Source organism: Boleophthalmus pectinirostris, unplaced genomic scaffold (assembly GCF_026225935.1).
Source record: "Boleophthalmus pectinirostris isolate CB_2022bp ecotype Guang Dong unplaced genomic scaffold, ASM2622593v1 HiC_scaffold_14, whole genome shotgun sequence".
Lineage (NCBI taxonomy): Eukaryota > Metazoa > Chordata > Actinopteri > Gobiiformes > Gobiidae > Boleophthalmus > Boleophthalmus pectinirostris.
The window spans coordinates 19,962,674-19,974,354 of record NW_026571047.1 but is presented as its reverse complement, the minus strand read 5'-3'; the positions used below and the strand labels follow the sequence as shown (position 1 = coordinate 19,974,354).

General features: G+C 39.4%; 1 protein-coding gene and 1 pseudogene across 1 annotated transcript; both read right to left on the bottom strand.

Annotated features, from left to right (window-relative positions):
* Nucleotides 1-999: 999 nt before the first annotated feature.
* Nucleotides 1,000-3,552, bottom strand: LOC110154343 (peroxiredoxin-like 2A; annotated as a pseudogene).
* A 510-nt stretch (nt 3,553-4,062) lies between these two features.
* On the bottom strand, nt 4,063-9,973 carry LOC129407810 (uncharacterized). The gene is made up of 10 exons (XM_055149913.1): nt 9,834-9,973; nt 9,559-9,719; nt 8,865-8,987; nt 8,581-8,748; nt 7,947-8,282; nt 7,234-7,344; nt 6,791-6,904; nt 6,633-6,689; nt 6,434-6,547; nt 4,063-4,077 (listed from the first exon to the last, which is right to left on the bottom strand). Exons 2-10 carry the CDS (start codon nt 9,703-9,705, stop codon nt 4,063-4,065), a joined length of 1,185 nt encoding a protein of 394 aa, XP_055005888.1. The 5' UTR covers nt 9,706-9,719; nt 9,834-9,973.
* Between the last annotated feature and the right edge of the window lie 1,708 nt (nt 9,974-11,681).

Sequence of the window (11,681 nt, the reverse complement as noted above, 5' to 3'; positions counted from 1 at the left end):
ACAGGTACCCTTACACAGCAAGGCCGAGGCCTGCTCGACCAGTCCCAGCACGGAGGCCCGCTCCAGCAGCCCCAGTACTTCCGTGGGGACACGGGTACTTTTACATGCCCGCGCCCAAGCCAGACTTCTTTAGCGCCCCCATCTCCTGGATGCGGTGGCAACATGAAAGGCTCAAGAGGTTCCACAGGGAGCACTTCAAGACGTTTTGTACCATCGCCATAGGATGGACTCTTCTTTATAATTGTTTTTGCTTGCTTATAAATGTGTGTCCTTGGGCGTGGAACAAGAATGACAGTGGTGTCATTCAGGTTTCACATCTGGTCACACACACACACTTACTTTTCCATGGTATTATTTTATGAGCTTCTAAACCTTTCAAAATAAAACTGTATTTTGTCAACTGGAGAGAAATGTTGATTTTTGTCTGATTGACAGTATATATACATTTAAAAAATGGTTGGCATTGCTCAAATAGCAAAGTTTAGCCATAATTTGGCCATACCGGCTTGTCAAAGCCTGATCCTGTCAGATCTCAGAAGCTCAGCAGGGCCGGACCTGGGTAGTACTTGGATGGAGACCACTGGGAAAATCAGGTGCCACAGGGGGGTGGCTGTTGTGTCCTTAGACAAGACACTTCACCCACATTGCCTTGTACACCATTTGCATAGTGAAAAAGGGACACCAACGACTATACTTCCTTAGGCGCCTTAAAAAAAGCAGGTCTCGGCCCCTCTGTCCTGAAGGCCTTTTACAGGTGTGCTTCTTACATTATGTTCATGTAAAGTTCTGGGTTTTTCATAGAGCAGGTGTTAATTTTTCCAGAAATGTATCCTTAACTATGATAAGCAGTGTAAACAGCACCGCCTACTGGACTGAATAAAAACTCTAAATAAAAAGTAACCACTAGTACGTTTCCACGCCAACCCACCTTTCTTTCTTGTGCAATATGGCCCAAATCCCAAAGTCATATTTCCCACTGAAGAAATAACAAGATGACCATTCAGCAAATACATGTTTTAATGTTCAAGAGTCACTGTGTCAAAGGTTTTTGGATCTTACACAATCGTAACAAACTGGGTGTTAAAGATCAAGTCTGATTTTCAGAGTTTCAAAACAGACCATCATGAACACACCCAAGACATCTTATGATTTTGTAACCATCCAGTTTCCTCAGACAGTGCTTAGGCACAGAACAGTGAACTATTTGTTAGCTAGTTGCTGGAGTTCACGTGGCATTCTCCTCACAGCTTCAATCACATCCTTTATATTGACTTTGTCTCCAAACTCAATTTCTCTGTGTTCCAACAGAATTCCCTGGGAAAAATATGAAACAATAAACCAAAATGATAATACAATTCGACAAAGGAGGTTTCAAAATATATATTTAAAAATGCACTATGTAACTTTTCAGGTGGGGGTGAATCACCTTCTTGTTTCTATGGATACGTCACTGCTCTGCTTCAACTGTCCCACAGTATGAACTTACATTTATTCAATTACGGGTGGTTTTATTGATAAAAATACCTACAAAACCAGGCTGTGAGCGGGGTTGCCTCTCCACAGATCTGACCTGTAACTTGGCCTGGTATAGTCTCGATGATAGAATGGCGTTAAACCTTACTGTGAAACATTCCAGACAAAGAAATAGCATCTCCATGGAGAAAAGCAGATGGCAGACCTTCCACCAGAAATGTTACACAAATGTTGCACCTTTAAACTTACCTGTTGTCCTCTTCCGATAACAAAAACCCCACCCAGGACAAATCCTTCTCCAAAAACATTCCCCATGAAGCCCTTTCTAAAGGCTCTCAAGCCGCTGGTCCAGACTCCAACCCTGAGGAACCCGAGCAAACCCATCCTCCGCTCCCGTGGTCCATAAAACCTCCTCTGTGGGCAAACAAACAAGTGTTGTAATGGATCATGCAAAACTAAACAGATTTGTCACAGATCATCAAAATATCTGACCATTTCCTCCAAGCCAAAATAAAGCTGATAAAGGGTCAGATAAAGGGTTGTGTTGTAACACTGGCAAAGTATTAGTTTACTTTACCCGTTTATTATTCTCTGGTGAAGGGTCCACCTCCTTGTTTATTCAAGGATTTTTATGACTAAAGACAAGTTGAAAATCATGTTTTTACTGTGAGTGGGGTCTGTCTGAGTTTGTCTGTTTGTCTACATGAATATAGATGTTTAATGCCATATTGTTGGACATTCCAGGCAAGCTCTAACATTTCCATGAGTAAAGTATGTGGCAGATGCTCACCAGAAAAGTTCTGTAGTTCACCATGAAAGCGTTTCAGATATTACCTTTTCATCCAAGAACACCTCCCCTTTGAAGTATGGTCTGAAGTTCTGGACCTCGGTTCCGACGTCCTCCTTTACCACAGCGTACAAAGGGACCCCGAGTTCATCCAACTCAGGTTTCAGAGAGGACAGCTCTGCAGCCTCCTGTGAAAAGAGAAACAAATATTAGATTGAAAACAAGACCACCAAAATTTCACAAACCTTTTTATTACATAAATACAATCTAATGCCTCATGACCTCCAATTCTATATCCTAGAGCTGCTGTTTGTTCAAGTTTAAAGTATTGCTTAAACTAATACTAAACTATTTTAAACAAATGTATTCTTGCCTTATTTAGCCTGTTTATTTTCCGTTTTAAGTGTTGTCTTAATTCTCTGCTATATAATTGCCAAAAAAAAAATAAAAATAGCAACTTAAATCCAAATAATGGCACTTGACCTCTCTGCACAAAAATCATCCAGGTCTCCGGACAGCCATGATCACAGCTCCAGTGTTCTCCCACAGGGATTTGGCTTTGAAAGACCTTTTCTCTGTGAGGAAATAGGGCAAAGGGGCAATTATTAAGAACTGGAGGAATGCAGTCATTTTATTTGCCCATTTCAACATAGACAACTAAATCACTGTTTACAAAGTGCACTATGTAACTTTTCTAATGGAGGGGCTACCACCTGCTTATCTACCTGTAAGTGGCATTGCTTTGTCTGGAATGTTACAAAGTATGGCATTAAACACAACTATCTCCATGGAGTCAATCAAGTGACATTACAAAGTTTTGTGTCAGATCTGGTGAGAGGTGATCCAACTTACATGAATAATGCATGATTTACAAGGTCATTTTGAGAGGAAAAAAAAAAAAAAAGGCCAAGCTCCAAAAAGTTACGTAGTGCATCTTTAAAAAGTCTAATGGCACAAAATTAAAAGTATAACATTTAATAGTTGCAAATCACGTTATAAAGCCTCACCTCCTTGCAGAGTCGTGAGCTCAGCCTCCTCCAAATGCTTCAAAGTTGCTTTTAGCGGAGGTGTCAAAAAAGGATCAGTGAAATAGTTCATCATACTTGTGAAAAAACCCGCCACCGTCGCCATGGCGCTAACGATGAGCCCCATGATGGCTTGTTTGTCTTGTTGCGGCGTTTCTACTCTGTACCTCCGCACATGTTGAGCCGTTCTCCTCTGGACGCCCATTGACCGTCTCTGCGAAACCTCCGAGCTCCGAGAGCTGCTCCTGACCCTCCCACAATTTGGAGAGCGCGCGTGCGGCTCTTTGATTAGCCGCAGCTGCGCTCAATCACAGGCGTCACGAGGACTGAAGAAAATAGCAATGCTGCGTAAACCTGCGTCACTTCTCTTATACAAACTCTATACATTATTTTACAAATCCAAACGCACTGAAAACCAAAACACAGAATATAACATGTACATTTTCATTTATTTTGTCTAAGTATCCGGGCTGTGTGCAAAATGAAACCTCTAGCCCTTTTTGTTGTTTTGTTATTAATACTTTCGTATATTTTAATTTTAAAAAGTCACCTGAAAATAAAACGACTGAAAAATAAAGTGTCATCGTTTACCTTTGCACAATGAATGGTACAAAAATACAAAAAGTAAACTACTGTTTAAGTTATAGTCGTTTATATTTTGTATGATTGTATTTTTTAGGTCACAAATAACAAATTAGGCATTAAATGCAGGAAACTTTATTAAATATAAGCCAATACAAAACATTGTGCACATTTTCATTTATATATTCTCAATTGTTATGGCACTTCCTCCTGTAAAAAATAAGAGAAGTCACAAAAGCACATGCATTAAAGGTTGTATGGAGGATTTTTGTTTTTGTTTCAAGTTGTCAATGATAGCATTATAGAGGTGCAGTAGCCTTGTAATTATGATGACCAAAAAAAAGAGAATAAAAATTCATCAACTCTGGACGTGGTGGGGCCAGCTAAACATTTGCCAATAGATAACGACACTGCCTCGTTATCTGTTAGCTGACAGGCTGTCAATCAATCTCCTTATGTTTCTAGCGTAACTGACTTGCCTGCGCGCCGCCGGTACGTGGTTTACGTACGCCTGTCACGCAGTCCACAGACGCAAGCCGCACAGATGCTGTTTACTCCACCAATGCAACAGTTCTTAGCAGCTTTTTTTTACCTATATCTTCCTCGCAGTTAGCACAAAGTTTGTTGCAATGGCGACAAGAATCCAGGAGCAGTTAGCCACAAAAGAAAGTCCGTTTTTGAGGTCGCTGAAAGAAGAAGACAAGGGGAAAAGCAGCGAAGCCAAACTAAGGTGATTCTTATAGATTCATTCCAGCTGTGGGTTTTTTCGGAAGGTTCAATGCGTGTCCTAAAAAGAAGCACAGGAGATGGAGAATCCGAGAGAACAGGCCACTTTATTTCAGCATTTCCATTGAGAGAGATTCAAGTTGATTACCAAGTACAACTGCCACCCCGGAACGACGTCTCTCACCAACTCAAAATCAGGGGTAGCTTTATACTACATCTTGACAAAACATTAACTTGTTGATTTAGCATATACAGCAAGAAAATGAACAATACTGCTGACCCAGTACACCTTATCATGGGTGGGAACATGCCACGGGGTCCACATATGTCAGTTTTTCTGCTTCGTGGCACTCAAAGTCCAGAAAAACATGTTCTTTATGGCACTCAAAGTACAGAAAAAACATGTTATATAGACCTATAGATAGTCATACGTGTTTTCCACCCTGTTGTCATTCCAAAGTCCATAATATTAGGTGAATTAGCATGACCAACACATAATATTTCCCACACAGCGATGGCGCAACTGAAGCAGACGAAGGGTCTAAAGACTGACGCATTGGTCGCCAAATTACTCCTGGACAGGAAACTTCTGCTTATTATGAAAACGTACTTTATTTCCAAGAGCTAGTCAAACGTTTTTCAGGACACGAAAGCGATATCCTATGTCTGAAAACGTAATTTTCAAGGCAAAGAAAGAGTCCGTTTGCTGCTGCGTGTTGTAGCTACGGAATCGCAACCTTCTCTGCACCCCTTTCCTGCTCCTGTCCCCGCTGCCCGTTCCGCTCTTCCCCCTGCTCCTCACTTCTCCGGGCACGGAATCTCCGCGCACCGCTCCCCTCTCCTCTCTCCTCTCCTCTCTCCCTGCTCCGCTCTTCTCCCTGCTCCTCACTTCTCGTCCGCGAACGAAATGTCCGCGCACCTGCTCCCCCCGCTCCTCACTTCTCCGTCTTGCCTAACCAACACTGTAGTTAGTTGTTTACAAGTCATGTGCAGCGCACCGGCTGTAAACAAACCTGTTTCTGGCGTAAAGAGGAGGCGGGAGGAGGCGTTTCTACGTAGGGAGCTGTAGGGGAGGGGGGGTGGTTTCACGCATGCGCAACATTTGAAAAAGGACAAACAGTCGCTGGATTTCTCGTTCCTTGGAAAATCCTCTATACAACCTTTAACTTTACATGAATGATAATGACATTTCACATTTTAACACATTTTATTTATAGCCCTCAGCTGTCCCTCTTTCTTCCTCATTCTCTGGGACTGTGTTCACTGCATCTGCCTCCTGTGTTTCCGCCCTGATAATATTGTATTAGAGAGTAATGAGTACTTTAAGTATATTTAAACTTGTACAACACTCATCATAGTAGATCATCATAATGTAATTATGTGTTATTCCAGTGTCCACACACAGAGACCAGTGTCTTCACTGGGATAAATTTTCATACTGCCCAGCACCAAACTGTGTGTAACTGTGCTTGATTCTGTATTTGATTCTATTTAAGACAATACAGAACTGTGGAAAACTGAAGATTGTTTTTGTATTGTTTTACTTTAAAACCTTTTAAGGACATTTGACATTGTGTATTAAAGTAATTGTGTTGATAGAATTATATAATATATTAAAAATAAAAACATAAAAAGGCTAATTTTCATAAGATAAACTAAGATAAATATGTGTGTTCAGCATGATTTAATCACATTTCACCATTCGTCATGTTCTGAGAAAAATATGTGTCCAGTGACCTTTATTTCACACCAATCATTGACATATTAGTGGACAATGAATTTTCTGATCTGTAAACTCTTAATCTTACATTTGGTAAAATTATATAAAATCTTGTGTTACCTTATCTTCTTCATGTGAAATGGCTTCTGTATTTTTATCCTCCTCCTTGTGTAATTCTATTTGAGAGAAGTCTTCTGTAGGTTTATCAGTGCTAGCACCTCCATCCATTGCATCCTTTGAATAAAAAAGTGCATATTTTTAGATCAATGTATGTAATAATCATATGTTTAATTATTGTTTGCAGGTTCTGGTTTTATACCTCCTTCTGTGTGCTGTCCTTATTGTCAATGGGTTCATTCTGTTTCACATCTACTTCCTGCAATGAAGCATAACATAGAGTAAGCAAATACATAATATAGCTATTTGGGTCTGGTGTTTTTTGTATTCATTTAGTTTTAAACAAGTTTCAAACAAAACCTTTTCCTCAGTCTGTTGAATTTTAGAACTTGACGCTTCATTATCTTCAGCAGAAATAGTTTCTTCTGGTTGTTCATTTTCCTGGAGTTTGTCATGATCATTGTTGACGTTTTCCTTTAGGTAAAATTATGCAATGTAAAAAATTGTGTCAAAACAGATATGATACTCTTCTTCTCTTGCCTGAATCCTGACTTCACTCAATTCACCTGAAGGCTTTCCAAAGCTGAAGTTAATGGATTTTATCTGCAATTGCCTGCTTCAACTTCCTGCTATCTTATTAGATCTTCATTTTTCTGTGTATTGTAACTTCCTTTGCTTTTCTCTGTACTCTTCATCCTCAGTATAAGCAAAAACATAGAGCAGACTTCTTTCCTGGCGATCCCTTTGTACAACTGATTCTCACATAATTCTCAAATAATACTAGTTTATAGTAGTGACATCACCTTGTCTGGTATTTCTTCATCAGGAGATTTTGACATATTTTCACTTTCTTCTTGCTTCTCAGGTTGGTTTAAATCAGTATTTGAAGATTCAGCAGGTTCAGTTGTTTTGGCCTGAGGAGTAGTTATGGGAAAGTTTAACTATGGTTTTGAGCTGCAATTTAATTCGATGTAATAATTATTTAAAAGACCAATATTACGTATAATTGACTACTGTTAGCTTTGTGAGCATGTTATAATGTTGTTACCTCATCAAAAACATACCTGGAGATTTTTTGGTTCATTCACACATTTTGAGTTGAGTTGGAGTAACCCTTTATTTTTAGTCTGTCTGCATTTCCAAAGCTTAAAATACTGTTCAACCTTGTGATGTCATTTAGTGGTAGTTTTCAAGTTACCTTTAGCTACGTTTTACCTTTAGTTCAGTAGAGAGTGACAATTCCAGGGCTGAAATTATCCAAATGATCCTAGTGAAGATGTACAGAGTTTAATAACACAGCGGACCACTTCCTGTCTTACCACATGACATTATAAGGTGAAAAAAAGTGTTTTCAGTTTGAGAGAAGAACCTACATTTTTAGGGTTTGTGTGTTAAACATATGTAAATGAAAGAAAACACAACACAACAGGTATGTTTTTGATTATGAAACATTATAACCTAGATCAGAAAACAGCATAATATGGGCCCTTTAATGATTGCTGTTATATCATTGCACCTCTTCATTATCTTTAGCGTTGTCTGGTGGTTCAATGCTTTGCTCCTCCTCATCTTTATCCACCTGTTTTGTATCCACCTCTTTTGTTTCCTCTTGCGTGATGGTTTGCTCCGCTGTTGTATCCACTGCATTTTCAGTCAGACTGGGCTCAGCTTGTTCACTTTCCTGCTTAATAATATCTGTCTGTTCTTCACTTTCTCCTGCCTGGTCGTCTTTCTGGTCTTCTTTAGGTTGCTCTTGGGTCTCAGTCTCTGCAGCATTGACAGGTAAATCTGGGGTTGTGCTGCCCCCTTCTGGAGCTGATTGTGGTCTGTTTTCAGTATCTCTTGGGGTCACCTGGCAGAGAAACTTTTCAATTAAAAGTGTAACTAAATCCGCTTATAGCTTTCATTCAATCATGCAAAGTAGATATATAAATATAGTTAAATGTTGAGAATCTAACAGAGGCCCCAAGTATTTTATTATGATTAGTTTACCTTGTCTCTGCTTTCTTTCTCTTAGGTGAAATCCATGCAAGAAAATTTCAGGCAAACGTACATCATGCAGTTGATTCATGCATGCAGGAAAATGTGTCTCTATAGCAGTAATCGTTTGAAGTGAAATAGAGAAGCGCAAATTTAAACGTTTATATCACCTCTGTAGCATCTTTGTCAGTTTCCGATTTTATTTTGTTTTGGTCTGGATTGTCTTTTGAGGTTGCGTTAACTGTTGTGTCATCTTTCACTGGTGTCTTTTCTTCAGTTTTTTCTATTTGTGTATCAGGAGCAGGTGTATCAGGTACTGCAGTTGTTTCTTGTAACTGCTGAAATGAATTCTTGAAGATTTAGACCACTGTGCATTTTTCCCATTTATATGATTGTGGTGGTTATACACATGCAAAATAAAAAAACATATAAAAAAAAAACATAAAATCAGTACCTGTTTAGACTTTTCAAATTCCTCGTTGAGCTTTCTCTCTTCCTCCTGTAGCTTCTGCTGGTGTGATGCTTCTTTTCTGGCTTTGGCCAACTCTTCCTCCATATGAGCCGCTGCAGCCTTTTTCTGAAATCACACATTTTTTTTTATCAGAAAGGTTTGCCACTTTCAATATCAATATTTGAGTCTAAGCTGTAGTGCAGTTGCTGGAGTCTGTGCACGCTGCCTTCTGTGCCGAGAGATTTAGACCTGCCTAGCTTTAACAATTTGTCCTCCCAGCTCTTAAACCCTTTTTCATACTATTATGTCCCCATTACACACATTTTAAACTGTGGTAGAATCACTAATCAGTAAAAGTGATTATTCAGATCACAATTCAATCATACAAAAAAAGGAAGAAAATTTGTAGTTTCAGTTTTCAGTTTATAGTCCAGGTAAACATAAGCGTGAAGTGCTTAATTAATTGATCTTTTTGTTCCACATTCACTTTATTTTATCATTCAAGAAGTTTGATTTCATAAAGCTGTTCACATAAGAGGGATGGCAACAAATGAATTAGACAATATATTTGTAATTGGGGTTAGGGTTATGATCTTATGTTGACAAATGGCTCTAAATAACCATGTAGTTTAATAACCCTGACTGCTGAGAAATCATGGGAATGTATTCAGATGTTGACATGGCTATCATATCTTACCTGTGTCTCATATTTCACATTGGCCTTGTATTTGTAAAGCCAATGAGCGAGGTACAAGATTGGGTCATCGGGGCGCTGCTCAGCCACTTCAGCAAGACCCTCTGCCAAACAGTGTCCCAGGTGCTTTTTTATGTACTCTGAGTCCATGTTTACTCCTTCCTCTGCGTGAGAAACATAAAAAATAAATTACAGTATATGTCTGTATGACAGTATGACATTTTTACCTTGATTAGACCTTACAGCGTTTCACGTCCGAACCATGTTATTGCACTTACCTGTGGATTCTTACTTTTTCACTTTAAATTTTCACCACGTTTAGTAAAATAACACGTTGATTAATTTATTTTAAACTATGAACAATTAGCAAAGTAAATTTAGAAGCAACAAGCAACAAGTTAAAAGCAAGACACAAAACAAACTCGGTATCCGGATGTGTGTGAGTGTCGCCATGGTAACTGCGTCACATCATTAAGGGTCCCCTCGCGCTGCCCGCAGAGTTAACGCTAGCATAAACACGTGTAGCTTCTGTGTTTACATTGTGAATGCAAAAGAGATTATTTTTAAGTAGCTGTTATGTATGTAATAGCGATACAGGCAAACACTAAAATAAGCCGTGGTTAGTTATCGTGGATCCGTTTTCTGACTTCCCAAATTGCCAGTGATGTTTACGATACTGCATTGCCATCTTGTGGCGTGTTCGCAGATCACAGTATTTTCGCTTTGATATTGCAATATATTTATTATTGTTATTATATTATATTGCGGGAATGAGGTGCGTATGAAGACCAATTTAATAAGTTACTCTCAGTTTTTCAGTCAAAGGGAAATGCGTGTGAAGAAGGCTCCAGCGACGTGGGTGCGCTCAGAGCAGAGTCAAAGGTCTGATGGTCCGACCCATGGATCGTACCTGGAGCGGGCTCCAGTTTCACATGGGTTTCACTGCGGGACAGTGCGTCAGCTCCAGCTGTCCTGGTCCTGCCCAGCGCTTCCACAGGGGGAGGATTGCGTCCTCAGTGAAAGCTTTGCGAAACACCCGGATTCTAAGTCACTTTCTGTGGAAATATTTGGTAAAACGTGCAAGGTAATGTCTCCTTGATTCGTATTTATTTCTAACTTTCACGTGGGTTCCATAATAATTATGTTCATCTCATGCACTTTGCATTTTGTCTAATAAGTTTGCATGCTCAGTGCTTCTTAATACTTTATAAGCAATACCCAAATTCCTCTCAGCCGTGTTTTTTTTTTTTTTTTTTAAATCTGGATTTCTAGCAAATATCATGTATGCCTATAGCCAACTTACAATTTCAGAATAACTGAAAAAACCCCTAAACATTATAACATGAAAAAGTAAAAAAAAAACACATTCTACTACCAAAGAAAGTAAGTCTAGGATAGGTTTGTTCTAATAATATGCTGTTCCTGTAATTGAGCTTAGGTCAAATTTGGAATTGGTAGATTTATGGCTCCTCAGCAGTGTTTGTGCATGTGTGTTTTGTCGCCTATAGCTGTGTGTTGGTGTTGCCTCCACAGTAACAGTCCACACCTGGCAGGTGAAACTTCTCTGATACACATGTTTCTAATGTCTCTGTGGACACTCTCAATCCCCACTATTCCTCCTACCCTCTGAGCCACTTTATTTTTAGTCCATGTCTTCATGGCAGATGGTCAAGATACTATGATGATGTTGATGCTCATATCATAAAGTTTATTTGGCCTTAATTGTTTCTTGAATCAGGCACCAGTTGTTGGACCAGCCAAGACTTAATGTTTTTACTCCTCTGCATTTGAACGGTACCTATGCAGAGGCAGAGGGACGGTTCTTCAGGCCAGTAGCCAATGCTTCGCACACTACACTGCAGTAGCCTCAGTAAAGCAGATCAGTTGTGTTTGATAAAATCCATAGAATAAGAGGAGACCACTGCCCAGAAGCTCACATGCCCTCTTTTTCATCTGCCTGTGCACCTGCTGCTCAACTGTTAAGGATGTACTTAAGCTGAACATTGTGACATTAGACATCACTCTGGATGGGCCAGGTCAAGTTGTTTACTACTTTTTATCTAGTTTTTGTCCACTTAAAATGCACAGTCTTTTATTTTCCGTAAATGTTATATTGTCATTAGGAT

Bases quoted from the DNA above. Each gene is read 5' to 3' on its own strand.
- LOC129407810 (XM_055149913.1), bottom strand. From the start codon at position 9,705: ATGGACTCAGAGTACATAAAAAAGCACCTGGGACACTGTTTGGCAGAG. The intron at 8,749-8,864 runs GTACTGATTTTA...AATTCATTTCAG, and splicing joins AATTTGAAAAGTCTAAACAG to CAGTTACAAGAAACAACTGC. The intron at 7,345-7,946 runs GTGCAATGATAT...ACTACTCCTCAG, and splicing joins ACGCTAAAGATAATGAAGAG to GCCAAAACAACTGAACCTGC.